The sequence below is a fragment of the Dermacentor albipictus genome, chromosome 7 (genome assembly GCF_038994185.2).
Source record: "Dermacentor albipictus isolate Rhodes 1998 colony chromosome 7, USDA_Dalb.pri_finalv2, whole genome shotgun sequence".
In the NCBI taxonomy this organism is placed as follows: domain Eukaryota; kingdom Metazoa; phylum Arthropoda; class Arachnida; order Ixodida; family Ixodidae; genus Dermacentor; species Dermacentor albipictus.
Window position 1 is genome coordinate 76,782,495 of NC_091827.1, and position 18,372 is coordinate 76,800,866.

The 18,372-nt window shown below is 48.8% G+C and overlaps 2 protein-coding genes across 4 annotated transcripts in view; one reads left to right on the forward strand and one right to left on the reverse strand.

The window, feature by feature from the left end:
* Window positions 1-766: 766 nt before the first annotated feature.
* The window catches only part of LOC135899081 (mitochondrial basic amino acids transporter-like), a 63,399-nt gene continuing 45,793 nt past the window's right edge, over window positions 767-18,372 (reverse strand). For all 3 annotated transcript variants that reach the window (XM_065428338.2, XM_065428340.1, XM_065428339.1), the window contains 4 exons: window positions 12,105-12,188; window positions 5,793-5,990; window positions 4,679-4,980; window positions 767-1,451 (listed from right to left, as the gene is read on the reverse strand). In XM_065428338.2, coding sequence (XP_065284410.1) covers window positions 1,139-1,451; window positions 4,679-4,980; window positions 5,793-5,990; window positions 12,105-12,188 — 897 coding nt within the window. In that variant the 3' untranslated portion in view covers window positions 767-1,138. The remainder of the gene's footprint in view (window positions 1,452-4,678; window positions 4,981-5,792; window positions 5,991-12,104; window positions 12,189-18,372) is intronic.
* LOC135899078 (uncharacterized) overlaps window positions 17,447-18,372 on the forward strand; it is a 155,162-nt gene continuing 154,236 nt past the window's right edge. Inside the window, exon 1 of the mRNA XM_070522390.1 lies at window positions 17,447-17,465. The gene's annotated coding sequence lies outside the window, so the exon portion shown is untranslated. The remainder of the gene's footprint in view (window positions 17,466-18,372) is intronic.

Below are 18,372 nucleotides of genomic sequence, written 5' to 3' on the forward strand. Positions count from 1 at the left end.
ATTCAAGACAATGCGAAAATATTTGTGAATGATGTCGTGTATTGTGGTAGTCGACAAACAACGAACCTATGCTGAGAACACGCATTCAACCACTCCCGTATCAATGGTAGCTCTCAGTCAACCTCAGCCTTCATATGCAACGGCCGAAAAGAAAATGTGTTTAGGCGCAAGTTAGGTACTTTTTCTTACATGTGTTGGTGCCCACAGACAGCAGGGCATGCAGGAGTTCTACCAAAAGTTTCTTCACGTGCATTTCATTGTCGCCATTCATCAGCTCCAACTTTGACTTCATAGCAACTGTAGTGCCACGCTGAAGCAGTGTTGGGTGGTATGTTTGATGTTAAATATATACCCTGGGGTGGCGCACATGACACAGCAAGGAATGAAGCGTCACATGCTAATTGTATTACCGTTGGGCTCACAGCCTGATGAAATTTTTTTCAGCATGAGACGGCGCCATTTCGCTTTTGTGGTCCTGCTATCTAGCTTCACCAATAACTTACTTGAACGTAGATGCAACCTTACCCAGGGCTGCACATACGACACATCGGTGATATCAATAGCGTCGAAAAGTTGAACCATTGAACAGTTGAACAGTGTCGAGCAGTCACAGTTGCTACATAGGCAACCCCTCAGTGTATTCGGGCTCTTTTCAATGAAGCGACGTTGTCGGTTTTAACGCTGAAGGCAGGATATTCCCAAGACAGCCTTAAAAAACCAGAGAGCTCGTAATTGCGGAAGACTACAGAGAAGTAGGCTCTTTGTTATATCTCTTAAAAACTTTTTTTACTTTATTGCACCTCTACAACTGTACAGATCTGTTGAAAAAGAATGCGAGGCATAGCCCGCCAAGATAAAGTGGCATACAACTCGTCTGTATAAGGCAGGGTTCAATCACATGGTAAAATATGATATAAGGCCGGCATAATGTAGGGATTTATTTTCGCTCTACGGTATTCCTTAACTATCATACCCCGTTCACGACCGTGCGATTGCAGTGATAACGCTGGCATAGCATCACACAGGCCATTGACAAAGCGAGAAAAGGAATAGCGGTCGGAATACAATCGCTACATTATTCCAGCCTAGCACTCTCAATGCGACAAGAGAAATCACAGGTTAAATCATACGCAAAAGCTCAAAAATGAAAGTGTATATCGTCCCACGCCATGGCGAGGACTCTGCTGACGTAAAGCTCGGGGTCAATGTGCATGACGTGGTGGTGCTGAGGGTGAAAGTGATGATGGTGCTGCGTCATGGCCAGATGCGTGACGGGCTCCTTGGTCGGTCTAGAATCGGGGTCGCACAGCCGGATCACCCACGTCACCACGGTGAATATGGCGGCATTGGTGGGGAATGCTCGCAGGAGGGTGGAGTTGAGGCCGCGGGTAAAGACGGCCAGACCTTCCTGACGGTAGCTCTGAACGGCGCAGTCCAAGAGACCTTTGTACCTGCAGCGGGGAAAAAGAACAGCGCAGCGTTAACATTTTCCGCCAGCAATAAGGGAAAGAAAGATACGTTGAAAACAAGAAGAAAAAGCACAAGACAATGCATTTCCACGCAGGACGCATGATGCCCGACCTAACATCTGCTGTCTTTTGTAGTCGCTGTATATCTTTTTTTGCAGTACGATCTAAATGTGTTCCTGCAGCGAGCAGCAGTTGTTATTGCAGTTTAAATAAGTCAGTAAACACTGGGTGTCCGAAAAGTACCTGTGCAGGGAGAAAATGAAAAAAACATGACGATTGTGAATGTCGTCACAGTTTCACTCGATATAATGGAGCAAAATTTGCACGTCGTCTGATAACTTCCACGTGGTGCACTCAAAGGATAGGCGCACGAGACCAAATCTCACACACTGCAGGAGCTACAGATAGGCATTGACTAAGACATTGCACAGATAACTCCTGCAACCATGCACTGATTGTGTAAGCATATGCAGCGTCATGTGCAGATATGCCTTCAAGCCGGTGGTGGACTTTTTCAGTATGTCCTGCAGGGAACACTGCACTGCTATAACTAAAACTACAATCATTGTTCACTCCACAGTTACTTTTTACAACGCAGTCAATAAGTAAGTAAGCTACGTATATTGTTCTATGGCAACGAACGTTTTTGACTGTTCCCAATTGACCGCTTCCTCCTGAATGATTTGAGTGTACTTCTGAGAATGCTTCAAGACCTTCTCAGCACACATGGGTCTAATATGAGCTTTTAACTCAGTTTACTCTCGCCAAGTGATCCCAAGCCTACTAGCGGTCGGTTGAGTTCAAGCGCAAGGTGAGAAGGCGACAGCGGAGGCCCAAAGCGCTACAAAGTCGCACTTGGTTTCTCCTTACATCTTTTAAATACAATACCGTCAAGAATTCAGACGATACTTCTGTTTACTCTATTTCTGCACTTGAGAAGCTACGCGTATAGCCAGGTAAGACGTACGTTTCGCTTCTACTGACCATATGGCAGCTAACCTTCCTGACCAGGGCAAGGAAGCGGTAACACGATATAGCTTACATTCGCTGTGTTCGGATGTGAAGAAAACTGCAGCTTGAGATGAGATGTAGCAAAGAATTTCAGCGAGACAGTGAAGTCAGCTTGATCTAGCGAGCTCTTGTTTGCTATACTGGGCAATGGGGAAGGACGAAGAGGAAAATACGGAGTGTGATGCACAAAGATTACGACAGAGAAGGTACAGATGCGAATATACGCGCGCGTGCACAACCGTTATGACAGTGATGAGATGAAATTCTCGTACTGTGTTCCATTGAGAGCTTACCAATGTTGCTGAGAAGTTATCGTAGTTCGTAGCACCGAAGGTAATATCCTTATCGTTATCCTGAAGATCGTACACAGTGGACGCCATCACGTTTGTTAGCTGCTTCATATAAGATTATATATCGTCCGCGACCTGCACATACGTAAGTCAGTCGCAATATCTTTGCTACATTTCCGCAACTGAAGAGCTAAACATTGTTCTTAGTGCGCCAAGGGCTGGCACCATAGCTATAACTGCGTGACCATGTTCATCTGACAAAAGTTTGCGCCACTGCGCTTGTGGCATAATCTTACTTATAACTTATTGGGCACGCCGTTTGATGCACGCTGTCAAATGAACTGAAAAACGGGGATGTCCCCCGACCTTGCTTCCTATGGTCCCTGTTATACTGGACTAACAAACTGGCTAACATTTTACAACAACCCACTGTCAATAGCTCTATTGGACTGAAGCAACGATAATTGTTAGGACATATGCTGCTTACGTCATGTATAATAATAAGTCTCGCGGAAGAATAGACAATTTATCTTCGAGAGTATAGTTACATAATCAAGGAATCACGTAACACTTGTTTGCTGCTTGCGGAATATTCTAGGCAATATTTGCCAACTTTGTGGTCTAACATGACAGGGTTCTAAAGGCTTGCAAGGGCCCCGTCACATATTATGCCGTGGTATCAACACATAACAGAACCTCCAGTCAGCTGTGATCGAATGATCATGGAAAACATTTAAAAGAAGTAAGTTCGAACAACTCGCGAATAAGAAGCTCGCCGACCAACTTGCTATACTCATGTTCTTTGCGTTTGCACAAGGGCTTACGGGAATGCGGAAATCACGGACGCCGATTTTTTTCGCGGCTTGCTTGGAGTGGTGATCATCGGATTGTCAAAATCGAAGCTGCTTCTCTTGATTCATAACTGCCCGCTCTGCCGATATACACAGTGATATTCCACTCTCTCGTATTTGCCTGCCCTAAAAATCTTTATTTTCTTCGGGCAAAAGTCGTCGGTTTCCACGTGATGCCGTTTCAGTAAACAAAGGACAGTTCCTGCTTATTTTATACTGTCAAGGGGTGTGCGAATAGTGTTTTTGAGATGAGATACGAATCGAATAGCACCAGAAACGAATCAAATCGAATATGAATCACTTCGAGGATCGAATAAAATTGGCATTCCATTTTATTCGAAAGTTTCAAATATTCGCACGTCCTTAGAAAAGCCCAATCATCCATTGTGTGCAGCAGACTGTCACACGTGAAGCAAGAATTCTGCAGGCCTCCATGTCTGGTTCCATAAGTAATCAGTATAGGTACACTATAGAGGCTACCCACCGGGACACCAGCCGCGGTGGCTTAGCAGATATAGCGTTGCGCCGCTTAGCATGAGGTCGCGGGATCGAATACTGGCCGCGGCGGCCGCATCGCGATGGGGGCAAAATGCAACAAAACGCCAGTCCCTATGCATTGTGGGGTACGTTAAAGATGCCTTGGTGTTAAAAATTATTCCGGATTCCCCCCTACGGCGTATCTCATAACCAAATCTTGCGTTTGGTACGTAAAACCCTCGCATTCAATCCAATTCAATTCAGCCCATCAGGAGGCCCGTGCCGCATAGGAGTTCCTCTATTTAATATCCGTAACTTCGAACCTACCATGGTGGCTTAGTAGTTACGGTGCTCTGCTACCGACAATGAAATTGCGAGTTATATTTCGCGGCCGCAGCTGTCGCATCTCGGTGGTGGTAGAATGAAATCACGTTCATGAATCGAGCCTTGCAAGCACATTAAAGAAATCTGATCGAAAGAAAGAGAAAAAGAAAAGTGAGCTTCTCAGCTGCGCCACCTCGGATAAGCCCTGCGATGTTCGGGGGCGTTAGACTTTCACCGACCAACCAATCTCGCGTACCTTCGCGGTCCTCTCATGCCGTCCACCTGGAGCCTGGACTTGAGCACGTCCATCGGGTAGCAGGCCATCCAGGAGAAGACGCCCGCGAGCCCGCCGGCGGCCATCAAGCTGGCGGGTCCGCTGGCGCCTGCGCGCACCATCTGCTCGTAGCTGGCGAAGTAGACGCCGAATCCCGGTGCGTCTCGGAGTAGGGTCGAGCCGAGGCCTCGGAAGGCGCCGCGCAAGCCTTCCGTCCTGAACAGCTGCCGCAGGCAGTCCACGGGGCCCTTGTACAGCGCGCGGGCGCCACTTTCGCCTTGGATCTGCGCTCGCGCGAGGGACGCCATCTTTTTTAGAGAGTGGTGTCACGGAGATGCGCCAACGCTTGCACCATGTGTGAACGAGCCCGAAAAAAAAAACAAATAAATATAAGAATATAAAAAATACAATATCGTTATACACAATCTACGGTGGCGAATTTTCTCGGAGGGCAAGATTATTATCGCGGCCAAGATTCTAAGATTTGAATTTGCCAGTGATTATTGTAGCAAATGGTGAAAGTGAAGAGCAAGAAGTCATCGTACTGTTGTTTTCCTTTTTTTCTGTTGGCACTTTGACATTTGGCCTAGAAGCATGCAGATTTTAATAAACATAGCCGGAGAAGATACATAAGCAAGCATACGCAGGTCTCGACAACTGAGAGGCTTTCGTACGTGCGCACGCTTCTTTTCAGTGCACTTATAGTGTTAGCGGATCGCAGGTTTCGACGTGCAGGTCGCTTTCCTCCGGGTTCTGGAACTGTTTGGCAATTTAACTTTTGCGCCGCGATGAAGCTTCCTACCGCAACGCGCCAGCGTCACAGCTTGTCTCGCGTGTGACGTTCACAAGACGGTTCCCGAGACAGGAGATCGCGATCAGCTTTTATAAACCGGAAGCTAAGCTTCTGATATACAAAGGACATGAGCAGAAGCCTACAGACGTCGCCGAGCGGAACGCAACACACCGCTCCACTGCTTGAACAAAGGGTGCCATGGCTTTGTATACATTTTTTTTCACCCATGAAGGCTAGACATGAAGATAACGCTCGCTGCAGCAAATGTTCGAGCAGTCGTGGCATCATATGTGCTTTACGTACTTGTAACCTCGTCTTGGCCAACTCTATCGGACTGCTGATGATGCTCTGCACGGCACCGGCCAGGGCACCGGAGGCTCCGTGTGCCCAGATGTCGTTACCGAGGCGCTTCTGGGAGTAGCCGTACACGCCGAACACCACAGCGTTCACCAGTGCCACGCCAGCCATCGGCGATGACATTCCTCGGTAGAGGCCCGCCACCTGCAGATCACGCATCGGGAGCGGGTGGGTGAGACAGCAGCCGAGGAGACATTCGAGAGAAACTCTTGAGTCACACTTGGAGAGCCACACGCCACGCCTTACTGCTACCGCTTATACTTTTAATGCTCAAGTCAGCTTCCCGTATGCCACATAATCCGAGCAGTGCGTGCGCCTGATGAACCAGGAAGATTCGCTAGATATCTGACACGTAGTAGGGCTGCTAGCAGTAACAGTAAGTGGTAGGTAGCCCTATGCTAGGCCTGCAATGATTTTTGTTAACATTATTATACTTAGTTTCACTATCATATTCGTATGCGCCGACCAGTCGCGCCTAACAATGGAGCATCAGTACTGATCGTTTAGGAAGTGAACCTGCCGTGGAGCTGTTACCTGTAATAGGCATTACATTTACTGTGTGCTTATTCCACAATGTCTTGGTAGGGTCAGAGCAACGATCTTTTTATTAGAAGTATGCACTACAGTGTGCGATAGGTTATAAAACTAAATAAATATATCCTGGGGTTAAAACAACGATCTGATTATGGGACTCTGAATGTGATTTTAATCTACATCTAACTCCAAGTATATGAGCATTTTCTTTTCTTTTCGACTCTCTTGAAATGCGGCCCGCGACTTTCAGCACAGCAGTGGAACGCCATAGGCGCTATAATCAACGGCGGCGGGTGAGTGATAGGTAATACGTCTGAATACTTTCACCACTGACAACGTACCGGCTATCGTCGTACGCACTATTAGCCCCGAGAACGAACCACAGGGGCTCTGCGAGCGCCGCTCGCGTGACGTCAGGGCACGGATTTGCGCCTGTCGTCTGCTACAGTTAGGGTGGTGTCCGGGCGCTTTCTGCGGTGTTTTCGTTTGTTCGCTGTCGTTCTCTCTGCTTGTATAATTATGGCGGCCGTCTCAAATATATTTTTACGACGTCTTCATTCGCGATAATTTATTCAAAGAGCTTACCTCTTAGACGACAATGCCGCTCTCAAAGGCAACGTTACAGTGCCAGCCGAAGAAGCGCAGACCAACCCATGGCGGGTTTTTCATGCGCCGATCGACAACCCCAAAAACACAGCACGTAAGAATTCAGCTTTATCATACATGCCACGGTGCAAAAAGTACGTCACAAATGCTGGCTATATATGACTTCTACAACAGTTACCTTGATTTTAATCCGCTGAAACAGGTTTGCTCACGACGAGTGCTTCATGGTGTAATATCGCATTTTTGCATTTCTTCACAGAAACGCTCAGCAGTTACACCAGGGCATAACTAACACCGCAGTTTAGATTCGACAAGCACCACTTTCTTCTTTAACGGCTTCTATAAATCAGGCGGCTCTTTACGTGTTTATATGTAGTGGCGGTAATTTGAAGTAAAGCTAATGAAGGCTCACAGCTATTTGTGCAATACGAAAAGAAGTGTACCGGAATATATACTGTAGGAGTTGTCGGACGAAGGGAGGAACTTGGGAGGAACTAGGCGTACAGGGTTTATTTACATATTTACATTAAACAAGAGAGACATTCAACAGTCTAGCATGGCTCCCAAATGGAGCACGCAAGACGAAGCATACAGCATACGAGCACGAGCACACAGCTCACGAGCACGATCACAGAGCACCCTGATGAGCACGCATCACGAGCACATTGACGAGCACACCCTAGCAGCCGACAAACAGCTGCTTATAAACACTCTGTGCTCCCTAAATCCCTAAGTGAGGGAAACGTTCGACCAGTCATCGTAACCGAGCCGCCTTTGAGCGTGAGGGCTTACAGACACACGTACACACAGCTTTCACTGCCCCCACCAAGGCCAGACGGGCTTCGAAGAACTCGAGGCTTACGTCTTGACCAAAGGAGTCGCCTCTTATTCCCCAAGCTGACCCCCGCAGCGTGGCTACCGCTTCTCCGTTGTCTTGAGTCCTGAAAGGCGCGTGGCACGTTGCCACCCGATACATTCCCTCGGGAACTCCCCCGCTGACGGCAGACCAGGTCGGCGGTGGCGTGTTTAGAAACAAAGCCTGGTTCGTCGATCGCGTCTCAGCATTCCGGCGACGAAGAGTCACGACTCGGCGTATTGTCCTCCGCACACAGTACACTTAGTGGCGCTGTTTGGCCAGAGGATGACGGTGGCTTCCCAGAAAACGCTAACCCTGCTGCTGCAGCTGGCTGAGAAACTTTGCATGTTGGCATCTCGGCAGGCCATTCCTAACAATACCATTTAACGTGCTACACGTTCAACTCATTTGAGGAATTTACTGGTGCTTGTTGCTTGAGGAATATACATGACGAATCTGTTTGGCGAAGTGACACAGGCTGCTCAGCCAAATTGTTTTAGTGAAATATGCCTTTTGAACCATATAGCTGCAGCCTGAAAGATGTCGAAGCGTCAGAAATTAGTAGTATGGGACATATTGATGGTATCATAATTCCCCGGTGGGAGGTCAAACATGAAGGGAAATATGTAAGGCATGTGGTGTTTTTTTATGAAAGCTTGCGAGGTTCTCTTTTATGTACCGACCAAGTGAATAGTTCTCCGTTTGTATAATTATGCAACGCTCGATCGAGACACGGTGAGGCAGAAGGTGCTTGAATTTTCCTTTTCTAGGCGATCTAAGCTGCTCTGTAGTACCTCGATAATACTTTAGGCATTCCAATTGTCGCTTTAAAAATGCTTCATGGTTTCAATTCAAAGTTGTAGTGAACTGATGGGTTTCGCGAACAATGCGTGCCTCACCATACCGACAGTCCGTTGCTACCATTGCGCAAGGGGCGTGCCATAGGCCACCATGAAACATTTCATCGCTTGCAATTGATTGGCTTTTGACCTTTACCACGAATCTTTTCTCTCAGGTGATTGCTACTATGGTACTATGGTGAATTGACTTTGTAAATACTCTACATGACGTACCGTCGTGTTAGCAGCCACGAGCAATTCGTTTTTTTGGAGGCCTGTTTCAGAGAAGTGTGAAAGTACCAGCAAACTTCTTCGTGAGAAATGCGCGCGGCTAACTCTTTCTTTTACGCATTAATAAATGGCCATATTTGACTAGAGCAACACGCCAGAGTAATAACAATCATGGTGACAGCTTCGCTGGGCAATGCCTTTCTAACACGGATAACATACGTTGACGCCAATTACCAAGATTTTTTTCCATGTAAAATGCAATGTCTTTCATAGCTAAATACTACACCAATGTTAAATGTTTAGCGAAGTATCATACACAACTTCGCGTGTAGAATTTGCAGACATTCTTTTTACGCAAAATTTATGGACAGACATGGCGCATATATACATTGTAATATCAGTAGACGCCTTCAACGCTACAGAGCTTGCGATATCCAAGCCGCAAATTTTCCCGACTCACGCGGTTTTGATGAAGAAGCTGCGTTTCAGGCATGGCAGCAGAAAGAAGCCGACATACCCTTCAATAAGTACGGCTCGAGCCACCCGTACCCCGGCCATACACGAAAGGAACGAGCGCGCGCAGCAGCCAGCGAACCGCGGCGTCCTGGCCGTGACGTCACTCGCGAGAGGGCGCCACTCCAAGTTCTCGCCGCTAATATCGCAAATAGTGGCGCACCTCCTACTTGACAAGCGGTGACCTGCGGTGTCATTGACCCTTTCAACAGATGACTCGCTCCAACGTCTCTGAGTAAACAAGTTGTATAAATGGAGATATAAATGTGCGTCTCTATGACCGTGGTAAAGAAACAGCAGTGACATAAAGCAGTGAAATCTTCACAAAAGCATAGATGCAGCGTAAAAAATTGCCGCAAATAATTTTCCTGAAATATTGTAGCTCTTCCTGCAGTCTTTGTTGTGCCTTTATATGCCTTGCGCAAACTATGTAATCACAGGTGTTGCTTCTCGCTTTGACAACGAACAGCCTCCGAGGCAACAACTTCCGCCTGCTGTTTCATTATTCCATTGCTGTTTATGCACAGGGTCGGCAGCGTCGAATTTGCTTGTCAGTTAAAGCTAATCGCTCATCGCACAGCGTGAGTTCTGTGCGATTAGCTTTAACTGACAAGCAACCTTATGTGGTCAATATTTTGGTACCCAGCACTGTGGTTATCCAGGTAGCTTTAGCACAAATTTTAGATTCGAGAATAATTGCTACTTGCACAACACACTCGAGGCGGCCTGACTATTAAGCGTTAAGTATTCTCATGTGAGGCAAGCCTACGATGCACCTTTGTGGGCAGGCGACAAAGGGTTGGCTCTTGTTGACAGTCAACAACGTCTCTCACAACAGTGTTTTGCTGGCCTACATTGATGGCTGCTGTGTTGACAGATAACGGCGTTGGGTGTCAACAGGGCCATCAATGTGGGAAAGCAGGCGACGCCCGTTAACCGTGTTGTTATCAGGCTTATTTCGCTCCCTCAGTGAAGACGACTGTTGTGACAGCTTGCTTGGCGTGTAGAAGCAGTGCTCGTTCGTTTTAAGCAGATTACGTAAATTCAAATATTGTAAAAAAAAAGCGATGTCGCTGAGAGTATGACCGCACCTGGCTCCGGCACGTCTAATCAGTTTCCGAATGCATCCCTACCTTCTAAGAAGCGATGGAAAGGGAGAGACAAGCTCTTATCTGCACCCCGCAGAGATGTCTAGCAAGAGAAGCTCTACGATCGCAGCACAACGCAGATGGGACTCTGCAATACACGTGCTCAAAATGACTTACAAAGCTGTTCAGCCTACGGATTTATACATGAAATATTTTTTAGAAAGCTGCCCTATACTGCTTATCAGTGTACAGGGTTTACTTTCTCTTCTTCCCTCTTTCTTTTTATGCCCTCCACCCGTGTAGCGTAGCCAACCAGAGCTCCCTCTTGCTAACGTCCCTGCCTTTACAAAGCCTCTCTCCTCCCCCCCACCCCCCTGCTCTATCTCTCTCTACTAAGGCTATGCTTCTGTTGGTGGTTTGTATTCACAACATCTGTCATGATTCGCGAGAGCCAAAGAATGACAGCGCGTTAATAAGGTGGAATTCAACGTAGCTTTACGCGACCAGTCAGAATCAGTGAAATGCAACGCTCGGGGACAAGCTGTGGTGCTGGGAGTGGGAGTGGGGGCTGTCTTCTTCCATCGCTTCGCTAAAGACGCCTTACGCTGAGCTGTACATGACCTAGTGAAGGAATTCTTTGCAGAAATCATGACAGGGAGGCGCTATTCCATGAACGGCGAGTTCTTGCGTGCTCGCACACAAAAACGAGGACCTAGAGGCGTCCTTTAGCTGATAACTATAGTGCTTCGTTTTCATCATACTTTTTAAACATAAGTATGATCCGATGAAGACACGTTTCATATGACACAGCTGCATCAGCTTCGCGTTTTGCGTCCGCAGCCGGATTCTCTGATCTTTGGCTTAGTTGCTGTGGCTTCGTTTAAGCGTTGAACAAGGTGCTGTTAAAAAAAATTTGATCTCTCTTGTGCAGCGGAGCCGCTATGTTGTAAGCCGTATTTTCTAAAAAAATTTGGACGTTCCTTAATTTCGGCTTGCTTTAAGTTTTTTTGTTTTCTTTCACACAGGCAATGAAATAATACATTTTGTTTCAGTCAATGATTAGGAAATTTTAATTAAATATATCAACATGTTGCATAAATAGAACATTTCTGCATTTCGGATCTGTTAGAACAAGTAAGCAGGTGCCAGGTGCAAGCTAAACCTGCTTCACGCGACCCATGTGGACGTTTCCCTAAAAACGAAAAAAAAACACACACAAAGGTACATTACAAGGCTACTGCAGTCAGAGGACGCAGGGTCTTTGAAACTCACAGAAGACTCAGTTTTTCTTCTGTATTTGCTTAGTGCTACTTGTTCAGATTAGAGTATGCACAACCTGAACCGACTCCTGCAAATCACATTGATCTGCTTACATATAGTACCACCAAACCTGATGAAATAATAGGGCTAGCAATCACGAGCAATGGTACCTTGCGCTGTAACAGGGCATGTATCCACGGCTCTTGAAAGCTAACTTGGCCTAGACACTACCATTTGTTGGCGAGCTCCGCAGAAGTTCGAAATAATTCACATGCAGCTGGCATGTCCACAGCATCCGACGCTGAAAGCTGCGAAGTGTGCAAGGACTCACCTTCTCTGTTCTCAGTAAACTCTTGAAGCAATCGATGCTTCCTTTGTACCTATGAGATAAACCATCTTGGGTCTGTAAGCGGACCTGTGGTGAAAGAGTAGGAAAAAACATTTAATAAAGACAGCATGTAATTAACATCGCAATAACAGACCATCTGTCACCCATAACATCACTAACAAAGCGTCTTTCCTGTTCAGGTCTCCTTTTTCCGTGACGCTTCTGCGCTCCCCTTTGGAAAAATCATGTTAAGCCAACTAGCCCAACAGCTTACTATTCTAACGCATATTACAAACTGTCCTCCCGCTCGCCTTGCCCTTGCCATTCTGTCTTCTCAACTAGCGTACATGAAAAACCAGTAAGAATTGATCAAAGCATTGATGTACGAACATTAGAGGAAGACAACAGAGGGTCAACTTGAAAAGCACAAATACTTGAATGTGCGCAGGAAGTTTCAAAACGAATGCCAGAAGTCAGATACAAGTTACGTCACGTACATTCGACAACTTTCTAATCAATGTTCTTGCAGGAATTTCACGTAGTCATGAAAAATATTCGCCGTCTGGAATCGCAGTTGGAGGAGTGCTACTAGCCACAACTTTCAATACCTTAGAAAACGTTTATTTTATTTATTTATTTATTTATTTATCTTGTGGCGACGAGCGACCACGTAGACCGTCAAAGTATCGGGCTCTCGCAGGAGAGGAAAAACCAACACTCCGTCGCTTAGCGTAGCATTCTTTTTAATGTTCTTCCGAACGCTAGCCCGCGCCGGAACGCGCCAGCCGCTCGAGCCTCGTGTAGACGCGAGAGTTTGCGTCAACTCTCGTGCGACGCCGATGCTGCTGCCGCTACAGAGGGCTCCCCCCCTAGAGAGGAGGAAAGTTCGACGAACGATGGAAAGTCCACGTGACGCGGCGTGTCTTCGCGTTGGTCTTGGGTGTCACGTGCGCAGGCGGCGACGAAGGGTGCAGCAGGGTCGCGTCGCATACAGGTGGAGCTGATGGCACGGGTGCTTCGATGTAGGCGGGTTTGAGACGTTCCAGGGCAATTGTGTCTGATCGGCCGTTGACATTCACAACAAACGTCGTCGGACGACGCTCTAGAACACAATATGGCCCGGAGTAGTGTGGTTGTAGAGGCTTCCGCACGGCACAGTTAGGCACGAAAACGTGGGTAGCAGAGCTGAGTGCGGGAGAAACGTATGGGGACCTTGCTTCTTGTGAACGTGTAGGCACGGGGCGCATCTGGCTGAAGAAAGCTTGCAGTTCGGCTACGTAGTCGGCAGGTGATGGCATAGGCGTTTGGGGGGTGGCGACAAAGAAATCGCACGGAAGGCGTAGGTGGGTGCCGTAGACTAGCTCAGCACAGGAGCAACCTAGGTCGCTCTTGAGTGCGGCTCTGATGCCAAGTAAGGCGAGAGGCAAATGCAGGACCCACTTCTCCGGCGATTCATGTGCCATAAGGGAGGCCTTGAGATGCCGGTGAAAACGTTCAACTAGTCCGTTGGACTGCGGGTGGTAAGCAGTTGTGCGAAAACGTGTCGTTCCGAGTAGTTTGAGTAGCTCGTTGAAAAGCGCTGAGTCAAACTGTCGACCGCGATCTGTGATTATTGGGGATGGGCAGCCGAACCTTGCTATCCACGTAGACACGAACGCTGCTGCAACAGTGGGCGCTGAGATATCAGATATAGGTGTAGCTTCTGGCCACCGTGTGTAACGGTCGATGCGTGTCAGTATGTAGCAGTATCCTTTCGAAGGTGGAAGAGGGCCGACGAGGTCCAGGTGTACGGTGTCAAAACGAGCATCCGGTGGAAGAAAAGATTTGGCAGGCGGAATGGGGTGACGCTGGATCTTCGAACGTTGACACGACAAACAGCAGCGAACCCAATCGCGAACTTGCGCGTTTAGCCGAGGCCAAACGAAACGACTGGAAAGAAGCTTCTGTGTCGCGCGTATGCCAGGGTGCGACAGGTTGTGCACGGTTTCGAATAGACGTCTGCGAAGGGATGCCGGAATGTATGGTCTGGGTGTGTCGTTAGAAGTGTCGCAGACGATGGACGTACCATCTGGGGTCACAACGACGTCTTCCAATTTCAGGGACGTTGACGAATTCCGGAGTGTGCGAAGTTCAGTGTCGTCACGCTGTTGACTGGCGAGTAAGTCGGCCTCGATGATGAAAAGTTCCGATGTCAACGTGGAAACAACATTGACACGACTCAGAACGTCAGCTGGAATGTTGTCGGTGCCCTTGATGTGGCGGAACGTTGTTGTAAACTCGGAGATGTAGGAAAGCTGTCGAATCTCGCGGGGCGAGTAACAGGACGCCGAACGATTCGTTGCGTGCACAAGGGGCTTGTGGTCAGTCAAGACAGTGAATGCACGGCCTTCGAGGAAATGGCGAAAATGCTTGATAGCCAGGTAAACAGCGAGTAATTCACGGCCGAAAACGCTGTAGCGGGACTGCGCAGGCTTCAGTTTCTTGGAGAAAAAAGCGAGTGGATGCCACTCATTGTCGATGAATTGCTGCAGAACGGCACCAACGGCGGTATTTGAAGCGTCGGTCATGATGGCAGTGGGTGCGTCTGGCTTTGGGTCTCTAAGCAGCGTGGCGTCGGCGAGGGCAGACTTGACTTTTGCGAAAGCGTCTGCGGCCTCTTCAGTCCACTGAAGCACTTGTTTGCGCTTGTTTACCAGGAGAGCGTCTAGCGGAACCATAAGTCGTGCGCACTCGGGAATGAATCGGCGGTAGAAATTGACGAATCCGAGAAATTGGCGAAGCTTGGTGAGTGTGGTCGGTCGGGGAAAGTTTTCGATGACGCGAATCTTGGACGGCAGAGGTCGAATGCCGTTAGCGTCGACGATATGACCGAGGAACTCGAGTTCGGTTTGACCGAATTCACTCTTGGCGGCGTTGATGACAATTCCTTTACTGGCAAGGCATGAAAACAACAACCGCAAGTGGTGAAGATGTTCTTCGGCCGAAGAGCTTGCCACGAGGAGGTCGTCAATGTATGCGAAAACGAAAGGCAGACCTCGGGTGACGGAATCGATGAAACGCTGAAAGGATTGGCCCGCGTTCCGTAAACCGAAAGGCATGCGGAGAAATTCGAAAAGACCGAAGGGCGTGGTGATGGCGGTCTTGGGAATGTCTTCTTCAGCGACCGGTAGTTGATGGTAGGCGCGAACGAGATCGATCTTAGAAAAGATCGTCGCACCGTGCAACGCTATCGTGAAGTCCTGAATGTTCGGTAGAGGGTAGCGATCAGGAACTGTGACGTTGTTTAGTGCCCGGTAATCGCCGCAGGGGCGCCAGTCGCCCGTCTTCTTAGGCACCATGTGAAGTGGTGATGCCCAGTTACTGGAAGAAGGGCGGATGATGCCAAGTTGCAGCATGTGTTCGAACTCCGCGCGAGCGATCTGGAGTTTCTCCGGGGACAAACGCCGGGGTCGGAAGTAGACCGGTGGGCCGGAGGTGACGATGTGATGGCGCACGTCATGTTGTACCGGTTGCGTCCAGTCCGGCAGGCGCGTCAAAGTGGGAAACTCGCGTAGGAGCGCGGCCAAAGGTTCCTCCAACATGGCAGAAATAGGCGCTATGGGCGAAGTGCCTGATGATGGGACGCCGGAAACGGATAGCTGGGTTACGGAGTCGACGAGACGGCGTCGTTGGATGTCCACAAGGAGTCCGAAGTTATGCAAGAAGTCTGCTCCAATGACTGCATGACGGACGTCTGCAACCAGGAAGATCCAGCGGAGCGCTCGTCGAAGGCCAAGGTTTAGCATGACGGAGCGTGACGAGAAAACTGGAATCCTGGTGCCGTTGACGGCTTGCAAAAACGACACAGGAGTCGCTTTTCGGTCGGAGCGCTGGGCGGGGAGAATGCTGACGTCAGCACCTGTATCGACTAAGAATCGTTGTCCCGTAACTCTGTCCGTCACGTAGAAAAGGCGACTGTGCTGGGCCGGACCACTCGTCGCCGTTAGAAGTCGGCCGGCCTGTTTCCCTGCCAAGCGCAGGGGCGCCGACAGTGACGAGCGTCGTTTCCAAAACGGCGGTGGTAGTAGCAAACGCCAGGCGTTGTAGTTGAGGCTTCATTGCGAGTGCCCGTGCGTCTTGATCTGCTGGAACTACGGCTGCGTGGGCGACGAGACGTGCGGCGATGCTCCGCTCCACTGATGATGCGTTCCAGGCGCTCACACAAGGAGTCGAGTGGAGAGTGCACTGCGGAAGAGCAGGGAAGAGTTTGCAGAGCGGTTGTATTGTCACCCGGAGACGGTGACGTGGCTGCGATGGTTGTGGTGGCTACTTCCATGACTTTGTCGGCCAAAGCGGCAAGTCCGGTAAGGTCCATGGTAGAGGCTGTCGCCAGGACCATCTGCACGTTAGCCGGGAGTCGTTGCAAAAACAGTTCGCGCAACAGCGTGTCGTCGATGGATCTCGCGTTGTTTCCGAGCAGCTGGCTCATTCGGCGAAGAAGTTGACTAGGGCGTCGGTCGCCGAGTTCTTCAGCGGACAGAAGCTGCTGGATGCGAGAACGCTGTGAAGCTGCTGTGCGCTGTAGCAGTGCTGCCTTGAGATCGTCATAGGCGGCGGCAGACAATGGGGAGTTCAACAAATCTGCTACCTCTTCAATGGCGGCGGGCGAGAGCGCTGCGACGGCGTAATGGAACTTCGAGGCTTGAGAGCGGATACCAGCGACTTGAAATTGCGCTTCGGCCTGAAGAAACCACGCCGAAGGATGCTGGTCCCAGTACTGTGGGAGGCGGACAGCGATGGCGGAACAGGAGGGCTCACCGCGTTCCTCGGAATGGTTCTGGCCTTGAGCTCTCGTAGCCTCGGTCTGGTCCATGGTCGTCTCTACCACAGGAGCGTATGGCAATATCACGTCCGGGTCACCAAACTGTGGCGACGGGCGACCACGTAGACCGCTAAAGTCGGGCTCTCGCAGGAGAGGAAAAACCAACACTGCGTCGCTTAGCGTAGCATTCTTTTTAATGTTCTTCGGAATGCTAGCCCGCGCCGGAACGCGCCAGCCGCTCGAGCCTCGTGTAGACGCGAGAGTTTGCGTCAACTCTCGTGCGACGCCAATGCTGCTGCCGCTACAATCTATTTATTTACAATACTCTAAGCCCTTCCGGGCTGTTACAGGGTGGGAAAAAACAAAAGAAGGAGTTCAGAGGAGCAGTTTAAAAATGCAACGTTCACTTCAGTCTCGACACAATAGCGTTTTTAGGTTTCTCAACAGTCAGTAAACGGCCATACCTGGCACATATGAAAACTAGTCAGGGGTTGGAGGAAAATCTGCCCGGTCAAGTAACACGATGAAGAAGAAAAGTCTGTTATTCACCTTGACTTGGTCATGTGAGTGCAACTTCTTCGCTTGTCAAACCATGATCTTTTATTTATTTATTCATTTATTTGTTTATTTATTTATATGAGGGGTGGGCCCATAAAAGGCGGGGATCAGGATGATGACAGTACAAAGATGAGTGAAAACGCTCAGTGACAGGTGTAAAACACGCTGTATCGCGGATGAGCGCCCCTGGTCTCAGGTCATTTATTCTAGTCTCGGGCAGTTCGAACAAAGAATGACTGCAGGAACGTGGTGGTACGGGCTTGCGGCGGAATTACCGCGTTCGGATGGATCTCAAGATTGGCAGGCCTGTGAAGAAGCTCCGAACGATTTTGTTCAAGCAGATATAGCAAGGCCATGCGTGCCTTAAAGTATTCACAAAAAATCAAGTCCGCGCTCAGTTTCACAGAAGATTTGACACGCAAAAAAAACTATACAAGAAAAATCTTTTTGTTAGACACCATCGCCTGAATTGCTCCGATTAAAATTACAGCATCTCGTTCACGTGGTTGACGCGCGTCTTTCAACTTGCGCCGCTGCGACGTGAGTCAGGTCATGACGAGAACGTCTTAATTTGGTCAGTTTATTACCTTTATTTGCAAGACAGTGTGGCACGAAGAAACAATGGGTTTAAAAGCGACAATGCACCATAAGGAAGCCATAACTCGATCGATATATTGAAGATCAGGCAAGGATAGTAAGTTCGTATGCTCGACAACCACGCACGCCGCAGTAGTAGACGCGCCTATCGCACATTTATCAGCTAGACATGGGAATGTGAATGCGTTGCATTATATTGCAGATGTTTCGGTACAAGAAGACACTGTATGGATGTACCGTGTGTAAATTAACTCGTCTTCACGCCCAACAAGTTTGTCAAAATCAAGATCACGGGCCGTATTCTGTAGCGGTTCG